Source organism: Oncorhynchus mykiss, chromosome 3 (genome assembly GCF_013265735.2).
Source record: "Oncorhynchus mykiss isolate Arlee chromosome 3, USDA_OmykA_1.1, whole genome shotgun sequence".
NCBI classification, from domain to species: Eukaryota; Metazoa; Chordata; class Actinopteri; order Salmoniformes; family Salmonidae; genus Oncorhynchus; species Oncorhynchus mykiss.
Genome location: NC_048567.1, coordinates 68,041,361 through 68,066,473, shown reverse-complemented (window position 1 = coordinate 68,066,473; position 25,113 = coordinate 68,041,361). Strand labels below are relative to the sequence as shown.

The window sequence follows — 25,113 nt, the reverse complement described above, 5'->3', positions numbered from 1 at the left end:
AAACGTCACTCGCTCTGAGACTTGGAGTAGTTATTCCCCTTGCTCTGCAACGGCCGTGGCTTTTGTGGAGTGATGGGTAACGCTGCTTCGAGTGTGGCTTTTGTCGATGTGTTCCTGGTTCGAGCCCAGGTAGGGGCGAGGAGAGGGATGGAAGCTATACTGTTACACTGGCAATACTAAAGTGCCTATAAGAACATCCAATAGTCAAAGTTTAATGATATACAAATGGTATAGAGAGAAAGTAAAATACTATATTAACTACAACCTAAAACCTCTTACCTATTGAAGTCTCATGTTAAAAGGAACCACCAACTTTCATATGTTCTCATGTTCATAGCAAGGAACTCAAACGTTAGCTTATTTATATGGCACATATTGCAGTTTTACTTCTCCAACACTTTGTTTTTGCATTATTTAAACCAAATTGAACATGTTTCATTATTTATTTGAGGCTAAATTGATTTTTATTGATGTATTATATTAAGTTAAAATAAGTTTTCATTCAGTATTGTTGTAATTGTCATTATTACAAGTTTTTTAAAACATTTTTAAAAATCGGCCGATTAATCGGTATTGGCTTTTTTTGGTCCTCCAATAATCGGTATCGGTATCGGCGTTGAAAAATCCTAATCGGTGCCACAGGCTCGTGTGGCGCGGTCACGAGAGAGTTAGCTCTCGTTCCATTGCTTTTCTACAGACAATGGAATTCTCCGGTTGGAACATTATTGAAGATTTATGATAAAAACATCCTAAAGATTGATTCTATACTTAGTTTGACAAGTTTCTATGACAAGGAATATAACTTATTGAACTTTTCGTCCGACGTTTGGCTGGAACTGAACACGCGTTTGGATTCGTTTACCAAACGCCCTAACAAAATAAGCTATTTGGACATAAATTATTAACTTTATCGAACAAATCAAACATTTATTGTGGAACTGGGATTCCTGGGAGTGCATTCTGATGAAGATCATCAAACGTAAGTTAATATTTATAATGCTATTTCTGACTAATGTTAACTACACAATATGGCGGATATCTTTTTGGCTGCTTTGTTGTCTGAAGGCTGTACTCAGATTATTGCATGGTTTGCTTTTTCCGTAACTTTTTTTGAAATCTGACACAGCGGTTGCATTAAGGAGAAGTATATCTCTAATTCCATGTATAACACTTGTATTTTCATCAACATTTATGATGAGTATTTCTCTAAATTGATGTGGCTCTCTGCACAATCACCGCATGTTTTAGAACTACTGAACGTAACACGCCAATGTAAAATGAGATGTTTTTTATATATATATGCACTTTAGCGAACAAAACATACATGTATTGTGTAACATGAAGTCCTATGAGTGTCATCTGATGAAGATCATCAAAGGTTAGTGATTCATTGTATCTCTATTTGTGCTTTTTGTGACTCCTCTCTGTGGCTGGAAAAATGGCTAGGTTTTTCTGTGACTTGGTGGTGACCTAACATAATCGTTTGTGGTGTTTTCACAGTAAAGCCTTTTTAAAATCAGTCACTGTGGCTGGATTAATGAGAATTTGATCTTTAAAATGGTGTAAAATACTTGTATGCTTGAGGAATTTTAATTATGAGATCTTTGTTGTTTTGAATTTGGCACCCTGCACTTTCACTGGCTGTTAGCGAGGTGGGACGCTACCGTCCCATATATCCCAGAGAGGTTAAAGTGTATATTTCCCAGCTGCCTGGTTTACATCTAAATATTGTGAAACATATGTGATTAAACATGAAACTATTTGTGAAAAGAAGTAATGTGATGTTAACCTTCTAAATGAGTAAATGGATTTTCATATAAAGAGTAACTAGTCAGTGTACACACCCCTGTGAGCCCAGACATCACATTTGGCATCATGGACCGGCCTTTTCTCTGAAGTGTATAAAATCACCAGTGACAAAATGTACATTTCATGCCAAAGAGACCCACGGTAAGCCGGACGTCTCGCATGGTTACGAAGTCAGAGAACACCAGGACAGGTCCCCACGTTGGGAAGGCTACAATTATATAGACCATTAGACCATACAGCTGTAGTTTGGCTACACTTTCTCAGTCCTCACCCGTTTCCTTTGTCCTTTTGTCATATCGGTTTAGCCCACTAGAGACTTTTCTATCATTGTTAGTAACCCATATCTACTGTTTGTGATGTATTTCTGTGATTATTTAGTTAGTAAATAAATAATTAAGCCAATTTGTATATTGCTGATTCATTATGGAAACTAGGGTTCATGCAGATAAGGTAATAACTACCACATTACAGAGTAATAACTTGGACCCAATATCTGACGTCTCTCTCTCTGTCTCTCACTCTGTCTCTCTCTGACGCTCAGTCTGTCTCTCTCTGTTTGTTCTTCAATTTGTTCAGCTCGCTCGTATCTTTTTTTCAATCGTAAAGCGGCAATTTAAATTTAACATCATGTTCAATTTGTTAATTTTGTTCCCATCTCCATTGAGGGCGAGGGAAATAGAGGGAAAAAAGACACAGTGGGAGCTTTGAAATGCTAAACAAGATTGTTCTTGGCCAGCTGCCTCTACCCAGAACAAAACTAGTGTGTGTGTGTGTGTGTGTGTGTGCGTGCGCGTGCGTGCGTGGGTGCATGCGAGACACAGACACAGAGAGAGAAGGAACCTGGACTTCACCAAAGAAATCAGAAATACAGACATTGTCATCCTACAAGAAACATGGTATAGAGGAGATGGTTGCCCTCTAGATTACAGAGAGCTGGAGTCTCACCCACCAAACTACCAGGTGTGCAACAGGGAAGGGACTCAGGGGGTATGCTAATTTGGTATAGAGCAGACCTAAGTCAATCTATTAAATGAATCAAAACAGGAAAAATTTACATTTGGTTAGAAATTCAAAAGGAAATGCTCTGTCGCACGCTGGGTATGTACATTGTCAAAGGTAGGCATCGAGGGAACTCCTAGGGTCGGTACACCTATAGCTCATCTCTTGGCAGTAGTACTGTAGACTACTTCCTCACTGACCTCTCTCAGAGCGTTCACAGTCAGCCCACTGACACCCCTATCAGACCACAGCAAAATCACAGTCTACTAGAACAGAGCAATACTCAAACATGAGGCATCAAAGCAAAATGAACTAAATAATATAAGAAATGCTATAGAGGAAGGAAAGTAGTGTGGAAATCTACCAAAAACAATTAGGCAACAACAAATGAAATCCCTTTTAGACAACTTCCTGGACAAAATGTTTCACTGTAATAGTGAAGGTGTAAACTCGGCAGTAGAAAACCTAAACAGTATATTTGACCTTTCAGCTTCCCTATCAAATCTAAAAATGTCAAGCAGAAAACCTCAGAAAATTAACAACAATGACATATGGTTTGATGAAGAATTAAAAAACCTAAGAAAGGTTTCTCAATTTCTATCCAACCAAAAACATAGAGACCCAGAAAACCTGAGCCTTCACTATGGTGAATCACTAAATAAATACAGAAATATACTAGGGAAAAAGAAGGAACAGCAAGTCAGAAATCAGCTCAATGTAATTGAAGAATCCATAGACTCTAAACACTTCTGGGAAAATTGAATCACACTAAACAAACAACACAAAGAGTTATCTATCCAAAATGGAAATGTATGGATAAACCACTTCTCCAATATTTGTGTCTCTATAACAAAGAACAAACAGCAAAAAATAAATGTACATAATCAAATAGAAAATCTTAGAATAAACTTTATTGAAGACTACCAGAACACACTGGATTCTCCAAATACCTTGAATGAACTACAGAACAAAATACAAACCCTCCAACCCAAAAAGGCCTGTGGTGTTGATGGTATCCTAAATTAAATGATAAAATATACAAACCACAAATTCCAATTGGCTATACTTAAACTCTTTAACATCATCCTTAGCTCTGGCATCTTCCCCAATATTTGGAACCAAGGACTGATCACCCAAATCCCCAAAAGTGGAGACAAATTTGACCCCAATAACTACCGTGGGATATTCGTCAACAGCCACGTTGGGAAAATCCTCTGCATTATCATTAACAGAAGACTTGTACATTTCCTCAGTGAAAACAATGTACTGAGCAAATGTCAAATTGGCTTTTTCCCAAATTACCGTACGAAAGAAAAGGTATTCAACCTGCACACCATAATTGACAAAGAAACAAATCAAAACAAATGCAAAGTCTTCTTGTGCTTTGTAGATTTCAAAAACGCTATCGACTCATTTAGGCATGAGGGTCTGCTATACAAACTGATGGAAAATGGTGTTGGGGGGAAAAACATACGACATTATAAAATCTATGTTCACAATTAGGATCTGGCTAAAAATACTTGAATCGGTTATAGAACCAATTTCCCATTTATGGTTGTGAGGTCTGGGGTCCACTCACCAACCAAGAATTCACAAAATGTGACTCTGCATGCAGAATTCTGCAAAAATATCCTCTGTGTACATCGTAAAACACCAAATAATGCATTCAGAGCAAAATTAGGCCGATACCCACTAATTATCAACATCCAGAAAAGAGACGATAAACTAAACTTTCCATATCAAAGCCATCACCTACAGAGAGACAAACCTGGATAAGTGTCCCCTAAGCAGACTGGTCCTTGGGTTCTGTTCACGAACACAATCAGACCCCACAGAGCCTCAGGACAGCAAAACAATTAGACCCAAACAAATTAAGAGAGACAGAGAGGCCTGGTGTCTGGCTGTGTGAGAGCCTGGCTATTGCCTGGCGATTATAGTCTGGCAATTGAAACAAGATGCCATTGAAAAAAATGGCTGGCTAGAGAAGACAGACTATGTCATAACTCTGGGTCAGGAGAGATAGAAAGTGAAGAACACTTTCTAATCGTTTACCACAAACATATATTACTTAGCGAGTCCTTCCCAAAATTCACAATGAAAATGTCTACACATTTTACAAAACAATCAAACAAAGATAAAATGTGTATATTTGGGGGTGGAAAGGTATGTTGTGATAGATTTGGCCTCATAATAAGTCACAGCTTGTTAAAAGTTAAGGGAGGAAACATTAAATGTTTAAAAAGTTATATTGTAGAAAAAAATATACATATTGTACTATTTTATTATAATGATTGCATATAGACAATATAAATACCACCAATATAATATTTTTGTAGTTATGGATTAGATTCTGAACGTTGACCATTATTACATTTTGTATTAGATATTTATTTGTTTTATATACAGTACCAGTCAAAAGTTTGGACACACCTATTCATTCAAGGGTTTTTCTTGGTTACTACTGTTTTCTACATTGTAGAATAATAGTGAAGAAATCAAAACTATGAAATAACACATATGGAATCATGTAATAACCACAAAAGTGTTAAACAAATCAAACATATTTTATATTTGAGATTTTTCAAAGTAGCCACCCTTTGTCTTGAGGACAGCTTTTGAATGAGTAGTCCAAACCTTTGACTGGTACTGTATATATATGAATTGTTGTTGTATTATAGCTACTAGAGAGATGAGGGTGTGGGAGAGAAAGGCATTCTACTGCAATGCTCGAAGTACTAAATGCACCATTGCCATACTGCTTCCTACTCCTAACTCCCATCTGCACACACATACCACACAGACACACACACTCAACTATACAATCTCCATACACTGTTTAGTGTCCATTTCAGTATGCTTAGGTCTAGTCAGTGAAAGGGACAATTGCATTGTGAAAGAGTATCTGAGATTCATTACCACAACTCTCTCTCTCTTGCTCTCTGTAGCCCACACACAGAGACTTACAGTAATGCAGAAGGTGATAGGCCTAATGGTACTGTATGTAAAGCAAGGCTGGGGTTGAAGTATGTCAACATCTGAACTCTGAGGAGCAGGTGTATAAATGTCTGATGCATGTGTATGTGCAGGGATGCAACTTTCACTGAGGACGGGGGGGACATGTCCCCCCCACCACCACCACATTATGTATGACATAGCGTTTTTGTCCCCACCAAGTTTTATCATTGGATTGTGATACAAAACGAGGCAACGGTGTGCTTTAGGACCATGCGGACGCATCCGAGAGGTCGGGTATGCTATTTGGAGTGTTTATCCGGCTGGATTTGAAAAATATATATACAAAAGAAAATGTATGTTCACCCCTACTTCTAAAACCAAAGTTGCACCACTGTCTACGTGCAATAGGAATAGGCTAAATACAATTACAGGCTATTTATATACTATAGGCTGAGGCATCAGAAGGATAGGCTTTATTATTTTGTTTTCACAACCGTTTAAAACACCATTAAAGTTGTCAGGAGCATATATCCTGGCCCAGGAGCGCCTTGAGGATGGCAATACTGTAGCAACTTCAGTCTGATACATTGTCAAATCAAATGTTATTGGTCACATACAGGTGTTTAGCAGATGTTATTGCAGGTGTAGTGAAGTGCTTGTGCTTCTAGTTGTGGCACATAGATGTCTTGACAGTGGAGTAGGCGATCTGGCTTGTGTGCTGGTGCTCGTTTTTACATTTTGGAACATTCAGTTGAACAGAAACGTTGCTGTATTGAACGATCAGTTGAAAAACAGGGAGGGGTTGGGTTGTGTGTTCAAAAAGCACCGATGCACTTTAAATACGTCACTCATTGCTTCAAGCCACATCCTGGCACACCCACCCAATGGAACAAACCTATCTCAAAGTCTGTTCAATAACGTTTAAGGAAAACGTGTCATTCGGTACAAACCGTTCCGCAATGTAGCAAACGTTCATGCGAACTGAACGCACCCCAAATTCCACGACAACTCAGTTTACACGAACGAGAAACCCGCCCTTTATCCTGAAAGATCAAGTCCCCCCCCAGTCAAATTCTGCATGGGCGCACCTTCTTGTTGACAGTTGTGTAATAGACCGATCCTGTCACTTGCTGCATCTGGCTGGTAAGAAATTAATACTATCTGAGAAAACTGCTCGCAAAGCTAGCAAAATTACATAGAAATAAGTAATATATACAAAATATCCCCACGAAATAATAATATAACAGTGTATGCCTAGTCATGACCCTAAACCAGGCGCTCCATTCGACTAGAGATCAGTAATGGGTTGAAATACATGTTGTGATCTAATGGAATGGACACCTAGAAGAATCTGTAAATGATAAGGCAAATCAGATCGTGGCACTCGCCACGATGTTGGTTTGGGTGGCTGCCAGCCCTGCCCCTCTCTCCCCCGGCGCGGCCCTCTACCTCTGTCCGCTGACCAGCCTAGAGTCGGACGTCACAACGGTCCCTCCGGCAGAAACCAGGGTGACACTACGCCTGAGAATCTCAGCCAGTGACACAGAATGACAAGCCTGCCTGTGCTATCAGACCTGGCGTCGAGTCAACGTCGAGTCAACAAGGACAAAACTAGTTTAATTGATTTCATTTGCAAGGCAGGTAATTGGGCAAACTTAGTTTGATTATAAAAAAAAAGGAAGACTTACTGCTGACTTTCATAGAGCCAAAAGCCGAGGGCTGCGGCACTGGTTTGCAGCTCTCCGCGAAGGAGGTGGTTCTGGGCCGCCCCGACATGATCCAATCCTCGAATCAAATACTGTATGCTACGTGACTGGCTTGGTAGATTTCTTTCTAAACCTTTGCATTCAAAGAATGACAGTTCCTTAATCTGAATGTTAGATTATTTACAATATGATTTTTTCTATCAACTCCTCTCCACGAGCCTTCACAGTCGATATTTTGACCTATCAATCTACCCTTTCTCGTCCCCCAATAGTCGTTCAAAGCATCCTTTCTTCCTTTGGTTCCTCGTTTTCCTTCAGTTGATAATAGGCCTTGGAGACGCGTCTTCGACTAAATAGTCATGAATCTGGCCCTGTGGCCCCCAAATGAACCCACTGCTGGTTTGATTTCCTTAATTTGGTCACAGTTGAGCACAAAATGACACAAGTGAAACTATCAGATAATGCGTTAATGGGGAATGGTTGCTGTGTATTCCTATAGATCCAGGACCATGCAGATCCTCTTTATATTCCGATGGAGACTCAACGATCCGTCCGCCATGCCGGCTCCCTCGCTCTTCTACCCTACCGACGATTCAAACGGAAAAATCTGTCAGTTGCCCAATTTTTACATTGACGATTTCCACGGCCCTGCAAACTCGTCCCAACTCCACACACGGCGACCGTCAAATCCGGTTATTCCAGTTGGCTATCGGGTCTTGTTCACTTCGTTCCTCTGGAAAGGGCAGTTCCAGTCAGACCCGACGATTCTTGTATTATTTTTTATTCCTTCACAATCGGTTTCGGGCTCGCTGTTTTATTCACTACGAACCTTTGTAACGCTATTTGCGTAAATGGTGAGGCTTGGTTGTATGGGCAGATGCGCGTGGAGACGGGGTTACGCCAATAAACCACTGTCGAGAATCGGAGAAAAGTGCACGCGCAATGGTATCTGGGGGGGTTAGCCGATTCAACCAATCCGAAGCGTATCCCTTGGCGATGGGCCGAGAGCCCCGTACTGTAGACCAATAAGGACGCTGTTCTTGAAGAACACATGGCATAGTTTGCTTGACACCGCCCCTGGTGTTCGGAAGCTCGTGTCCGTGCGTTATTGCGACTGGGGCAATGGGCGTTAACCGGGGGGTGGGGGGGGGGGGGGTCAGAAAGATTGATAGCAGTCTCAGCCAATCCAACTGAGAAAAATGGTACTTGCACCAAATGGCTGAAAAGCTGCAACCGGTAATCTACCCAATAGCATTAGGCGCGCAATTAATGCTACTTTTTACTGGCGACCCGTGACAGTCAAATTAACAGATCAATGGGCTTGTTTGAGTAGTAAGGCTGAAGCAACCGACTGCAGACGAAAGTCGAGGAGTGAAGTTGGGGAAGTGCAATCTGGGACACCTGAAATTCGTACATATTTGTTGTTTTCCAACAGCAAAGCTCAGTGCAACATGGCAGTGTTGCCATGTTTGTATTTTTTTAATTCTTTGTAATGTCGAAATGAACATATCTCCAACCCCTTTATCACACACTCTCAAATTGTAGCCTAAATATTACTGAACAAAAATATAAATGCAACATGCAACAATTTCTAAGATTTTACTGAGTTAGCATTCATATAAGAAATCAGTCAGTTGAAATAAAATAGGTCCTAATGACTGGGCAGTGAGTGGTGCAGCCATGGGGGGGGGGAATAGGCCCATGTGCGTTTATATATTTGTTCAGTATATATACACACTGAGTGTACAAAACATTAAGAACGCCAGCTCTTACCATGACATAGACTGACCAAGTGAATCCAGGTGAAAGCTATGATCCCTTATTGATGTCACTTGTTAAATCCACTTAAATCAGTGTAGATGAAGGGGAGGAGACAGGTTAAAGTAGGATTTTTAAGCCCTGAGACAATTGAGACATGGGTTGTGTATGTGTGCCAGATGCACCATTTTCTGTCAAGAACTGCAACACTGTTGGGCTTTTCACACTCAACAGTTTTGCGTGTGTATCAAGAATGGTACACCACCCAAAGAACATCCAGCCAACCTTACACAACTGTGGGAAGCATTGGAGTCTACATGGGCCAGCATCCCCGTGCAACACTTTCAACACCTTGTAGAGTCCGTGCCCGACAAATTAAAGCTGTTCTGGGGGCAAAAGGGAGAAGGTGTTCTTAATGTTTTGTACACTCGTTGTATATTCCTCCTAATAGTGTACAATCTGTGTCTCTCTTCATAGCCTGGGCAATTGTTTGCATTCAAGACCAGGTTGTTTTTATTGCTTTCAGTTTGTCAGAGTAACAACTCATTTCGGTCATTTGTGCTTTAGGTGCTTTAGGTGTCACTACAGAACTGGGTTCAAACCCAGGAGGCGGTGCACATGGAGACCCATGAGGCGGTGCACAATTGGCCCAACGTCGTCCGGGTTAGGGGAGGGTTTGGCCGGCTGGGATTTCCTTGTCCCATCACAATCTAGCGACTCCTTGTGGCAGGCTGGGTGCCTACAAGCTGACTTTGGTCACCAACTGATCAGACACATTGGTGCGGCTGGCTTCTGGGTTAAGCGAGCAGTGTGGTTTGGCAGGGTCGTGTTTCGTGGGACACATGGCTCTTGACCTTCCCCTTTCCTGAGTCTGTAGGGGAGTTGCAGCGATGGGACGAGACTACCAATTGGATATCACAAAATTGGGGTGAAAATAAATGTAAAAATGAATAAAAAGGCACATTTCCTGCTAAATGTTTTTCCCCATGTGTAGAAATCCTGAAAACACCCCATCTCAACTGTATGCCAATATGCAAATGAAATTATGGATGCAGGAGCCCCCATTGCTTTTGTTTGTCACTCTCACTCAGATAACAGCAGTCGGTGCCATTTAAAATGAGGGAGGACAATGTATTTATTTATTAGCATGGCTTTACTTCTATTACAGCATATTGGATGACTGTCATTCATATTCCATACACCCGGCTCAATGTAACATCGATAGGCGTAGGCTACTTACTACATGATACTCACATTTTCCTTATACACATCATGAATTAAAATGTACAAAGTAGGTGCACAGGTCGAGATACATTTTTGTTATCAAGGTGACAGACATTGACACATTCAATACTCCTTGCACAATTCCTTCTCACATCTACGCACTCTCCTCCTCTCACCTTTTCCCTTCGCTTCAGTGCACAACACATCAGCTGTCTGCGACCAGGCAAAAAAACCTTTCTAAGCCAAACCTTCATATCATAACCGCTAACCGCTACACACAGCTTACATTGTTGTTACCCAATTAGCTAACGTCAAGTCAACAAAATAGCTACTAGAAGTAACATGTTAGTGAGCCAACTACAATCATACAGTACAGTGTACAGTTAGCAAGAAGTTTAGCAGTTACACCGGCGGGCCCGGGTGCCAATAAATTAATAAAACCAAACGCTTACCTTGACTTGGAAGAGTTCCAGTGTTGGATAGCCAAAGCCAGCTAGGTAACATAGCATCCCTCCCTGTTTGATCTAGTTGTTTGAGTAGGCTAAACTAGCTAGCTGCATTCGCTAGCTAATTAAGTGAAAAGGAAAGTGAAGAAAAATATTAAATATAGCTAGCTCTCTTGCTTTTCCTTCATTTTTGAAGAAATTCATTTGTTAAAAGTTATTCAACTATTGTCTGTCTCTCTCCTTGAGTCTACTCACCACATTTTATCTATTCACTTCAACTGCTCACCACATTTTATGCACTGCAGTGCTAGCTAGCTGTAGCTCATGCCTTCATTACTAGGTCCATTCTCGGATTCCTTTGATTGGGTGGATACAATATGTTCATGCTGCAAAAGCTCTTATGGGTTGGAGGACGTCCTCCAGAAGATGTCATAATTACTGTGTAAGTCTATGGAAGCGGGTGAGAACCACGAGCCTCCAAGGTTTTGTATTGAAGTCAATGTACCCAGAGGAGGATGGAAACTAGCTGTCCTCCAGCTACTCCATGGTGCTACCCTACAGAGCGCTGTTGAAGCTACTGTAGATCTTCATTGCAAAACAATGTGTTTCAATCAATTATTCGGTGAGGTGGATATATTTAGTATAGTTTTATAAAAAATATATATACATTTCTGAGGAGGATGGTCCTCCCCTTCCTCCTCTGAGGAGTTTCCACTGATGGCAAATGTGTAGAATTGCAGGAAATTAGCTGTAAAACTTAAAAACATTTCTCCCCACAGATGGCAAAATTAGTAGAATTGCATGACATTTGTTACAACATTGCTAAATGTTCTCTCTGCCCCATGGCAAAAGGTGTAGAATTGCAGTAAATTAACTTATACATGTACATTTCTCTCTCCACAGTCAAGAGGGGGGCCATTCAAATGTTTTGACCACGATGACCCCCCAACCAAATCTCACTCAGGCTGTGGTTGGAGGGTAGGCCTAATGATCATTGCCTATTCTTATGTCACTACAATGACGTTACATTTGTAGGCCTACAGTATGAGAAGCCACAACCTCACATACACACACACCCAAGTCATTATGCTTATGCTCATTACTAAGGCAGCAGAGCCCAGTTCACCGTGATTGGTTGGTACACTATTATAGGCCTACACAATAGACCCAAATGCTCTCCAAAGCTTCTGTTTGAAGCCACATCATGCTTATTGTGTTCAAACACTCTGAATGCATTGGTATTAACATTCAATTTCCTACACAGATTTGTAAGGGTAAATTGAGGACAAAAGTTGTGTTTTTATGTTTTTTGATGATGGTAGAAGTTGGGTAAAATGGGTAATTTCACAAATTATCCAGATGTCAGAAATGTGAATTTGTAATAGCCTGACTTGAACTGATTTTAAAGATTTCCTTTCTCTACCACTTTTCCACCCCTCTCTTTCTTTTACCTCTCCCTCTCCCCTCCCTGCCGCCAGCTCTGTAATAATCAGCCTCTCTCTGGTCTGAGTTGGTCACATTGGAGATTATTGATTGGGGAGGATGCAGACACTGACACTTTCACTGCCAAAATGGCAGCCTGGCAGAAGGATGAGTAAAGATTCCAGAATGTAGTGTGTGTGTGTGTGTGTGTGTGTGTGTGTGTGTGTGTGTGTGTGTGTGTGTGTGTGCATATACAAAACAATATTAACACATTCATGCCAGGTGAATAAACACAATGTTATTCATACTGTATATGTGGGGAAAAGACTGACACCACTAAAGACTGACACCACTATCACACACAATGTGCATTAATGATCTTGAAAATAAAACCATCTTAAAGAATAGAAATGAGTCAACCTTGCTGGTTGCTCTACTCAAGTCATCTGCAGTCTAAGAAGTGAATGGTTCTTTTATGCTGTTTATTTAGACTCTTTCATGTATTTTATGTTGATCTGAGGATGCCGTATCAAAGTGGTCTTTCAGTGGTGATGATGGATGCAGGATAAAAAGGAGTTGCTGTTTTCTCTTTAAGCACTTAACACTTCCCACTGTACACACACGCACACACACACACACACACACGCGCGCACACACAGCGAGAGATCAGTGTATTCTTAGCAAGAAAAACTGTGGGTAGAAAGAGCCTTGAGGAGAGATGAGTGCATACGAGAGAAAGAGAACGTAACATTATGACTATAACTACCGTTTCTGAAGGAGGCAAACGAGGCGCAACATACTATGGGGAGTCGCACTCTCGTGACTTTGGTTGAAGGATCCACTATCATGTTTCACAAGGCCAATAAGATCCACGACTCGCTGGAAGCCCCGCCTTCCACAGGGGATAAGCGTGAGGCTCGGATTCATTACTTCAATGTAATACTGCTCTTCACCAAGCCCAGGAATGGGTGGTGCAGGGCCAAACAGGTGCTGTACCTTGTTTCCCTCCTTCAGAGAACAGTAGTTATAGTCATAACGTTAAATTCCCTTCAATCAGTCAACTTCTGTACACCATACTATGGGGAAATATAATCACGCTCAAGCCAACCCCAACAGATACGAAATGAAACAGCATGTGGCAGACCACCCAGACCTGGCCCTGCCAGATGCAGCAGTCTGGGTATTACATTGTGTGCTGTACTGGGAGCAGTGACATCCAAGTGATAAAACCTCACAAAAATGTGTGGTGATTCCCAACTCTCCGCAGCACAAATATCTCCTATAGTCAACCCATTAAACAAAGGCCAAGATGCTGCCAGACTCCTGGTGGAGTGGGCGCATACACCTCTATGTAACCCTTGCCCTTTGCTGCTATATGCCAGGGAGATAAAGCCATGTCCAGGAAGGTTTTGTAGGAGAGGATCTTCAGATCCACCAATTCCAGAGGCTCAAAGGGGGCCACACACAATGGTCCCAAAACCAACGCCGAGTCCCATGTGGGCGCAATGGGTTTAGAGACTGGTATGTGACGACGTACACCTTTCAGGAACCGCACCACCAGGGGGTGAGCCCCGGGTGAGGTTCCGTCAATTCCCACACGATGAGACAGCGGCCATGTACACTTTTAAAGTGGATTATGCTTTAAAAGCTCCTGTAGGAACATAATCTTGGCATCAGAGCTCAAACGCTTGCCACTTATACAGCCCTCTCGTGGAGGGCACCCTTGCAGACTGAATGGTAGTAATAACTTTGTAGGTAAACCTCTATCCATCAGATTAGCCCTCTTAGGGGCCAGGTCCATCAAATCAAATCAAATTCTATTGGTCACATACACATGGTTAGCAGATGTTAATGCGAGTGTAGCGAAATGCTTGTGCTTCTAGTTCCGACAGTGCAGTAATATTTAACAAGTAATCTAACAATTCCCCAACAACTACCTAATACACACAAAACTAAAATGGGTGAATGAGAATATGGACATATAAATATATGGATGAGCGATGGCCGAGCGTCACAGGCAAGGTGCAATAGATGGTATAGAATACAGTATGTACATATGATATGAGTAATGTAAGATATGTAAACATTATTAAATTGGCATTATTTACCAAATCTCTGGCCTACACATGAGCCTGAGATAACAGGTCCCTGTGCAACAGCAGTTTCCATGGGTCCCAGCGTAAAGGCAAATGATCTTGGTGGACCAAGGCTGCCTGGGCCAACGAGGAGCCACAAGAATCAATGGTAAGCCCTCGCACCGCACCCACTCCAATGTGGGCTGAATAAGAACTGCTGGCAGGAAACACGTAAAGGAGGACCCGAGAACACTGGTGTGCCAGAGCAGCACTTGGGTCCATCATCAAGAAAAATAGACGACACTGCACGTTTTCTTGCAATGCGTAAAGATCTACATCAGCCCTGCCGAAGTAACATTGAGAGAGTGTCCCACCTGGATAAAAGAGTCTCTCCCCATCTGTTGATGCATGCCACCACTGACATATTGTTGTTTCTGTCCAGTACAAGCCGGCCCAATAAAAACAGGGAAAGGCGCTTGAGCGCCAGATACTCTGGCTAATTGACATGCAGTGCGCTCTGCACCACATTCCATACCTTCCGAATTGAGTAGCCTTCATACAGCACACGCCACCCTTGGAGGGATACATCTGTCGTGATCACCTTGCGGGACACAACTCAGCCCATGGGAGCCCCCTGATAATAGCAGAGGGTCCTTACACTGGATAGAGGCCCATAGGCCTGACAGGGACACCCGAAGCAACCAGATTTGGTTGTGAGATGTGTCCAGGTGAGTGGCTAGCCCCACGGGAAGACTTCCATCACAGAAGCCATCATCCCAGGTAGGAATAGGCATGGGTAAAAACGCAATGTGTGACACAATCCGAAATGTGGCTAAGCAGAGCCGGAACCTGGACACCTACATGGGGATAGAAAAGCATGATACAGGAGTCTAGCGTGAGACCCAGAAACAGAATGTGCTGAAATGGAGTTAGTCAGCTAATTTTCTGGTTTCTAATGAAGCCTAGAGACTGAATACAGGACAGTAGCATGGATGTGTGTAACAGTGCTTGCCCCCTCGACTCCATGAGCATGGATGTGTGTAACAGTGCTTGCCCCCTCGACTCCATTAGCATGGATGTGTGTAACAGTGCTTGCCCCCTCGACTCCATTAGCATGGATGTGTGTAACAGTGCTTGCCCCCAGTGCTTGCCCCCTCGACTCCATTAGCATGGAATGTGTGTAACAGTGCTTGCCCCCTCGACTCCATTAGCATGGATGTGTGTAACAGTGCTTGCCCCCTCGACTCCATTAGCATGGATGTGTGTAACAGTGCTTGCCCCCAGTGCTTGCCCCCTCGACTTCATTAGCATGGAATGTGTGTAACAGTGCTTGCCCCCTTGACTCCATTAGCATGGATGTGTGTAACAGTGCTTGCCCCCTCGACTCCATTAGCATGGATGTGTGTAACAGTGCTTGCCCCCTCGACTCCATTAGCATGGATGTGTGTAACAGTGCTTGCCCCCAGTGCTTGCCCCCTCGACTTCATTAGCATGGAATGTGTGTAACAGTGCTTGCCCCCTTGACTCCATTAGCATGGATGTGTGTAACAGTGCTTGCCCCCTCGACTCCATTAGCATGGATGTGTGTAACAGTGCTTGCCCCCTCGACTCCATTAGCATGGATGTGTGTAACAGTGCTTGCCCCCTCGACTCCATTAGCATGGATGTGTGTAACAGTGCCTGCCCCCTCGACTCCATTAGCATGGATGTGTGTAACAGTGCTTGCCCCCTCGACTCCATTAGCATGGATGTGTGTAACAGTGCTTGCCCTCTCGACTCCATTAGCATGGATGTGTGTAACAGTGCTTGCCCCCTCGACTCCATGAGCATGGATGTGTGTAACAGTGCTTGCTCCCTCGACTCCATTAGCATGGATGTGTGTAACAGTGCTTGCCCCCTCGACTCCATTAGCATGGATGTGTGTAACAGTGCTTGCCCCCTCGACTCCATTAGCATGGATGTGTGTAACAGTGCTTGCCCCCTCGACTCCATTAGCATGGATGTGTGTAACAGTGCTTGCCCCCTCAACTTCATTAGCATGGATGTGTGTAACAGTGCTTGCCCCCTCGACTCCATTAGCATGGATGTGTGTAACAGTGCTTGCCCCCTCGACTCCATTAGCATGGATGTGTGTAACAGTGCTTGCCCCCACAACTCCATTAGCATGGATGTGTGTAACAGTGCTTGCCCCCTCGACTCCATTAGCATGGATGTGTGTAACAGTGCTTGCCCCCTCGACTCCATTAGCATGGATGTGTGTAACAGTGCTTGCCCCCTCGACTTCATTAGCATGGATTTGTGTAACAGTGCTTGCCCCCTCGACTCCATTAGCATGGATGTGTGTAACAGTGCTTGCCCCCTCAACTCCATTAGCATGGATGTGTGTAACAGTGCTTGCCCCCAGTGCTTGCCCTCTCGATTCCATTAGCATGGATGTGTGTAACAGTCCTCGCCCCCTCGACTCCATTAGCATGGATGTGTGTAACAGTGCTTGCCCCCCCACCAGCCAATCGCGGCTATTTCTGAGGGCACGTATGTCTAGAATGGGGCGCAAAGTCCCGTCCCTTTTTTGTAACCAGGAACACCGGCTGCACCAGCAGTCCCGGATATGTCATGCCCTGTCCATAGAGAGCCCCCGGGGTTCTCTATGGTGCTTTAGGTAGGGCGTGACTCAGGGGTGTTCTAGTCGTTATATTTCTATGTTGGTGTTTTAGTGTGGTTCCCAATTAGAGGCAGCTGATTATCGTTGTCTCTAATTGGGGATCATACTTAAATTGTCCTTTGTGCCCACCTGTTTTGTGGGATATTGTTTATGTTAGTGTTTTGTGCACTACGGCGTTTGTTGTTTTTGGTAGTTTCACGGTGTAATGAAGATTGTGGAACTCAACTCACGCTGCGCCTTGGCTGCGCCTTGGTCCGTTCCTATCGACGATTCGTGACAGGATCTTTGACATTGGAACCACTCGGATTGCCTGCTTCTGAATATTTCCTCCCTCAAAACAAGCACATGGGGGATGTTCATCAAATTGTAGCCTGTATCGTGGCGTCACAGTGAGGCTCCCGTGAAGTGCCATCTGAACACCACCTTTTGGACTGGGAGAGATTGGTTCTTCTTCCATTTCCAACACTCTTGACAACCTGTGTCACTTTTAACACCCGTGAACACCGTGGAACTCAGTTGAAAAAACGATGTTTATGTGCCAAGGTTTGCCTAAAGCTCAGCCCACTCTGGGTACATGGGCTCTGGTGATAGTGACGTACCCCGATTGGCCTTGCCACTTTTATTTATTTTATTTAACCTTTATTTAACCAGGAAGGGCTCATTGAGATTAAAATCTCTTTTTCAAGAGCGCCCTGGCCAATATAGGCATGTATTCAGACATGAAACTACAAGTAATCTAGTAAAAACCATTGAATTCACAGGAGTATAAAACAGCAAATTATAAACATTGACAGGTCAGGGAATCAGCCTTAAAATCCTTCATCAGTGATTTAAAAACACCAATCGGGACAAGTTCTTCCAGTTTAAAAGTATTTTGTAAGGTGTTCCAAGACGATGGCGCAGAGTACATAAAAGCCCTTTTACCAAATTCAGTTTGGACATTTGGAACAGTTAGCAGGATAAAGTCCAGTGAATGAAGATAGTATCCACCACATTTCTGAACAATAAAAAGGTAGTAAACCCAAAATGGCTTTGTAAATAAAAGTATACCAGTGACTGAGCCTACGAGTGACTAGAGAAGGCCAGCCAACCCTGGTATACAAAGTGCAGTGGTGCGTAAAGGTTTTGCCTTTTAAAATAATCTCAAAGTGCCATGGTAAAGGGTGTCAATTGATCTCAAACACTGAGCGGAAGCGTTCATATATAAAATATGTGTCTGGGTATTACATTGTGTGCTGTACTGGGAGCAGCATTAGTTTAGTCTTGTCAGTATTGAGGATAAGCTTCAATTGACACAAGGTATGAAAAAAAAGCAGTTTGCATGTTCTGGAAAGCTTTTGTAAGAGACAACTGCATGCTCCGAAAGACCTACACTTGACAATCTCTGTCTTAGTATAGCATGATCAACTGTATCAAAAGCCTTAGAGATATCAATAAAAAGTGAGACACCGTGCTGTTTTTTGTCAAGGGCTTCAGTGATATCATTTAAAACCTTCATGGCTGCTGTAATTGTGCTATGCTTCTTCCTGAAGCCCGATGGGTACATTGATAAAATAGAGTTAGTAAATAAAAACTATTTTAGTTGTTCACTTACAAGGGTTTCAAGTATTTTCACCAGGGGTGACAGCTTTGAGATTGGCCTATAATTATTTAAAAGAGTTTGATCTCCCCCTTTTAAAAGTGGTAGGACAAATGCTGATTTCCAGATCTTTGGAATTTCAGCTATGAACTTGGGGGTACAGTTGTCACAACTACACTCGGTTTAGGCGGTAAGATGCATTCCGATAACTGGCTAGCACCCAGCATTGGACTGCACACATTAAAAATAAAAACTTTATCATGGAGGATACCCTATCGACCAGTCATAGGTACTGGTGACCAAGTGCCTTGAAACCTAGCTGGGAATGGAACAGCTATGAAAAACAGACTGCTAATTTGGGGGCTCAAATGAACCACAGAGACTGAGTGTGGGATAGTAGCGTGGTCGTGTCCAACCATGCCCGTTTCCTCGACCCCATTACCAACAACTAATCGCCTACAAAGCATATAACCTGTATCACAAGAAATCTCATTGGGACTAGTGAGCTACAGGTAGGAATCAGCAATGAATCCCAGTAATGAGCCATCTTTGGGGGAGGGGTGCCCTTTTGTGGACAGTGACCCAACTTGTCACTCTCACCCTGGGGAGATTGATATACCCCTTGAACCCTGTGAACACTGTGGAACGCGGGGTAGCAGAGGGAGCAGGATTAAACATAGATAAACTTCCAACATATGTTGTACTTACGTGAGACTTTATAGCCTTCATGAAGCCCGGCCCCTTTACGGGAACAGGGGGCTCTGGCAATGGCTGACGTAATACCAAGTTTGCCACTGTTGTCTCAGTAATGCTTTTGGTGAGGGGTGCACTGGTCACTCAGACCCGTTTAAAGTCCCCTTGCTCCGGGGGGCTCCTTCTTCATTGGAGGTGCACGCAAAACCTGTAACCTTCTCCCTCCAAATCCAGGAACTGAAAATTGTTGCCATAACGCTGAGGGAACGCTAGTAAGTTTTACTCGCCAGAAGTTAATCATGCTAGCCAACGTTAGCCAGGAAGCTTTTTTAGCATAAGCTAGGCTAGCAGCCTCTTTGACAGCAGGACAGTCCATTTAGAATAACCAAGAGACTTAACACTACGTATACTAAACAAGAGAGCTACCCCAGCAACTCTACAGTGGGGAGGCAGGAATAGCTAGTAATAGTTAGCTCGCCTCAGTGAGTTAGCCAACCTGGCTAGCACACTATGCAGCGCTCGTTTAGCTAGTCCGGTCTTGAAAATCCACATAGGACCGGCTCACCGAAGTGGGACTGGACCCTTTATCAACAAGTCTGGGAAGAGAGGCAAGCAGTGCTTGACTGAGGCAGACACATGCAGCTGGGGGTACCTGGCTGTTCTCCCGTAACAGGTGACAGAGCACACAGGAGCCGGGTTGGGCGCAGGCAGCCACCGCATACCCCATGCCCAGACAAACAAGATATTTGACCACCCAATCCATCTCTGCTTCCTGCACCCCGGTCCCAGCTGAGGTACCGGCATCCAAGAAAGGAAAATCGCCATCGCAATTCCAAGATTCCTCAAACATGCTACACGTCTTTCCAGGGAGTTTGTATGCAGTACATGGTTTGAGCGAGGGCTGCCTTAACGTGCTCCGAGACAAACTAAATACAGATGGTGAGTATCTTTCAGAGACATTTTTTAACCGTATGACTGAGGGGATGATCTTGACCCCGAACCCGGTTTAGCCATCGTCGTCTCAGTCGTTTTCTTAGTCATCTTACTCATTGCACCAGCAAATTGAAGAATAACAAATTATTTGTGAGTAGAAAACTTATGAGAACAAGTATAACCTTCAGCACACAACGTCCAGGGCGTAAGCACGCTCTACCACTATGGGGCAGTTTAGTTTGCGCAACGTAAAACAGTCTTGTACCGAAGTTGACTGATTAAAAGGGAAGTGCTTCTCAATGTCTTGCTCTTCTTTTGTCTATGAGGGAATTATGTCTATTTTTGTGCTATGAGGGAATGATGTCTATTTTTGTCTATGAGGGAATGATGTCTATTTTTGTGCTATGAGGGAATGATGTCTATTTTTGTGCTATGAGGGAATTATGTCTATTTTTGTGCTATGAGGGAATGATGTCTATTTTTGTGCTATGAGGGAATGATGTCTATTTTTGTGCTATGAGGGAATGATGTCTATTTTTGTGCTATGAGGGAATTATGTCTATTTTTGTGCTATGAGGGAATGATGTCTATTTTTGTGCTATGAGGGAATGATGTCTATTTTTGTGCTATGAGGGAATGATGTCTATTTTTGTGCTATGAGGGAATGATGTCTATTTTTGTGCTATGAGGGAATGATGTCTATTTTTGTGCTATGAGGGAATGATGTCTATTTTTGTCTATGAGGGAATGATGTCTATTTTTGTGCTATGAGGGAATGATGTCTATTTTTGTGCTATGAGGGAATGATGTCTATTTTTGTGCTATGAGGGAATGATGTCTATTTTTGTGCTATGAGGGAATGATGTCTATTTTTGTGCTATGAGGGAATGATGTCTATTTTTGTGCTATGAGGGAATGATGTCTATTTTTGTGCTATGAGGGAATGATGTCTATTTTTGTGCTATGAGGGAATGATGTCTATTTTTGTGCTATGAGGGAATGATGTCTATTTTTGTGCTATGAGGGAATGATGTCTATTTTTGTGCTATGAGGGAATGATGTCTATTTTTGTGCTATGAGGGAATGATGTCTATTTTTGTCTATGAGGGAATTATGTCTATTTTTGTCTATGAGGGAATGATGTCTATTTTTGTCTATGAGGGAATTATGTCTATTTTTGTGCTATGAGGGAATGATGTCTATTTTTGTCTATGAGGGAATTATGTCTATTTTTGTGCTATGAGGGAATGATGTCTATTTTTGTCTATGAGGGAATGATGTCTATTTTTGTCTATGAGGGAATTATGTCTATTTTTGTGCTATGAGGGAATGATGTCTATTTTTGTCTATGAGGGAATTATGTCTATTTTTGTCTATGAGGGAATGATGTCTATTTTTGTCTATGAGGGAATGATGTCTATTTTTGTCTATGAGGGAATGATGTCTATTTTTGTGCTATGAGGGAATGATGTCTATTTTTGTGCTATGAGGGAATGATGTCTATTTTTGTGCTATGAGGGAATGATGTCTATTTTTGTGCTATGAGGGAATGATGTCTATTTTTGTGCTATGAGGGAATGATGTCTATTTTTGTGCTATGAGGGAATGATGTCTATTTTTGTGCTATGAGGGAATGATGTCTATTTTTGTCTATGAGGGAATGATGTCTATTTTTGTGCTATGAGGGAATGATGTCTATTTTTGTGCTATGAGGGAATGATGTCTATTTTTGTCTATGAGGGAATGATGTCTATTTTTGTGCTATGAGGGAATGATGTCTATTTTTGTGCTATGAGGGAATGATGTCTATTTTTGTCTATGAGGGAATGATGTCTATTTTTGTGCTATGAGGGAATGATGTCTATTTTTGTGCTATGAGGGAATGATGTCTATTTTTGTGCTATGAGGGAATAATGTCTATTTTTGTGCTATGAGGGAATGATGTCTATTTTTGTGCTATGAGGGAATGATGTCTATTTTTGTCTATGAGGGAATTATGTCTATTTTTGTGCTATGAGGGAATGATGTCTATTTTTGTGCTATGAGGGAATGATGTCTATTTTTGTCTATGAGGGAATTATGTCTATTTTTGTGCTATGAGGGAATGATGTCTATTTTTGTGCTATGAGGGAATGATGTCTATTTTTGTGCTATGAGGGAATGATGTCTATTTTTGTGCTATGAGGGAATTATGTCTATTTTTGTGCTATGAGGGAATGATGTCTATTTTTGTGCTATGAGGGAATGATGTCTATTTTTGTGCTATGAGGGAATGATGTCTATTTTTGTCTATGAGGGAATTATGTCTATTTTTGTGCTATGAGGGAATGATGTCTATTTTTGTGCTATGAGGGAATTATGTCTATTTTTGTGCTATGAGGGAATGATGTCTATTTTTGTGCTATGAGGGAATGATGTCTATTTTTGTGCTATGAGGGAATGATGTCTATTTTTGTGCTATGAGGGAATGATGTCTATTTTTGTGCTATGAGGGAATGATGTCTATTTTTGTGCTATGAGGGAATGATGTCTATTTTTGTGCTATGAGGGAGTGATGTCTATTTTTGTGCTATGAGGGAATTATGTCTATTTTTGTGCTATGAGGGAATGATGTCTATTTTTGTGCTATGAGGGAATGATGTCTATTTTTGTGCTATGAGGGAATGATGTCTATTTTTGTGCTATGAGGGAATGATGTCTATTTTTGTGCTATGAGGGAATGATGTCTATTTTTGTCTATGAGGGAATGATGTCTATTTTTGTCTATGAGGGAATGATGTCTATTTTTGTGCTATGAGGGAATGATGTCTATTTTTGTGCTATGAGGGAATGATGTCTATTTTTGTCTATGAGGGAATGATGTCTATTTTTGTGCTATGAGGGAATGATGTCTATTTTTGTCTATGAGGGAATGATGTCTATTTTTGTCTATGAGGGAATGATGTCTATTTTTGTGCTATGAGGGAATGATGTCTATTTTTGTCTATGAGGGAATGATGTCTATTTTTGTCTATGAGGGAATGATGTCTATTTTTGTGCTATGAGGGAATGATGTCTATTTTTGTCTATGAGGGAATGATGTCTATTTTTGTGCTATGAGGGAATGATGTCTATTTTTGTGCTATGAGGGAATGATGTCTATTTTTGTGCTATGAGGGAATGATGTCTATTTTTGTGCTATGAGGGAATGATGTCTATTTTTGTGCTATGAGGGAATTATGTCTATTTTTGTGCTATGAGGGAATGATGTCTATTTTTGTGCTATGAGGGAATGATGTCTATTTTTGTGCTATGAGGGAATGATGTCTATTTTTGTGCTATGAGGGAATGATGTCTATTTTTGTGCTATGAGGGAATGATGTCTATTTTTGTGCTATGAGGGAATGATGTCTATTTTTGTCTATGAGGGAATGATGTCTATTTTTGTGCTATGAGGGAATGATGTCTATTTTTGTGCTATGAGGGAATGATGTCTATTTTTGTGCTATGAGGGAATGATGTCTATTTTTGTGCTATGAGGGAATGATGTCTATTTTTGTCTATGAGGGAATGATGTCTATTTTTGTCTATGAGGGAATTATGTCTATTTTTGTCTATGAGGGAATGATGTCTATTTTTGTCTATGAGGGAATGATGTCTATTTTTGTCTATGAGGGAATTATGTCTATTTTTGTCTATGAGGGAATGATGTCTATTTTTGTCTATGAGGGAATGATGTCTATTTTTGTCTATGAGGGAATGATGTCTATTTTTGTCTATGAGGGAATGATGTCTATTTTTGTCTATGAGGGAATGATGTCTATTTTTGTGCTATGAGGGAATGATGTCTATTTTTGTCTATGAGGGAATGATGTCTATTTTTGTGCTATGAGGGAATGATGTCTATTTTTGTGCTATGAGGGAATGATGTCTATTTTTGTCTATGAGGGAATTATGTCTATTTTTGTCTATGAGGGAATGATGTCTATTTTTGTGCTATGAGGGAATGATGTCTATTTTTGTCTATGAGGGAATGATGTCTATTTTTGTGCTATGAGGGAATGATGTCTATTTTTGTGCTATGAGGGAATGATGTCTATTTTTGTCTATGAGGGAATTATGTCTATTTTTGTGCTATGAGGGAATGATGTCTATTTTTGTGCTATGAGGGAATGATGTCTATTTTTGTCTATGAGGGAATTATGTCTATTTTTGTGCTATGAGGGAATGATGTCTATTTTTGTGCTATGAGGGAATGATGTCTATTTTTGTCTATGAGGGAATTATGTCTATTTTTGTGCTATGAGGGAATGATGTCTATTTTTGTGCTATGAGGGAATGATGTCTATTTTTGTCTATGAGGGAATGATGTCTATTTTTGTCTATGAGGGAATGATGTCTATTTTTGTGCTATGAGGGAATGATGTCTATTTTTGTGCTATGAGGGAATGATGTCTATTTTTGTGCTATGAGGGAATGATGTCTATTTTTGTCTATGAGGGAATGATGTCTATTTTTGTGCTATGAGGGAATGATGTCTATTTTTGTGCTATGAGGGAATGATGTCTATTTTTGTCTATGAGGGAATGATGTCTATTTTTGTCTATGAGGGAATGATGTCTATTTTTGTCTATGAGGGAATGATGTCTATTTTTGTGCTATGAGGGAATGATGTCTATTTTTGTCTATGAGGGAATGATGTCTATTTTTGTCTATGAGGGAATGATGTCTATTTTTGTCTATGAGGGAATGATGTCTATTTTTGTGCTATGAGGGAATGATGTCTATTTTTGTCTATGAGGGAATGATGTCTATTTTTGTCTATGAGGGAATGATGTCTATTTTTGTCTATGAGGGAATGATGTCTATTTTT

At 41.6% G+C, this 25,113-nt stretch overlaps 1 protein-coding gene across 2 annotated transcripts in view; it reads right to left on the bottom strand.

Annotated features, from left to right (window-relative positions):
- LOC110504531 (glycogen synthase kinase-3 beta) overlaps nt 1–8,359 on the bottom strand; it is a 56,563-nt gene extending 48,204 nt beyond the window's left edge. For both annotated transcript variants that reach the window (XM_036975017.1, XM_036975018.1), the window contains exon 1: nt 7,452–8,359. In XM_036975017.1, the coding sequence (XP_036830912.1) occupies nt 7,452–7,539 (88 nt within the window). In that variant the 5' untranslated portion in view covers nt 7,540–8,359. The remainder of the gene's footprint in view (nt 1–7,451) is intronic.
- Between the last annotated feature and the right edge of the window lie 16,754 nt (nt 8,360–25,113).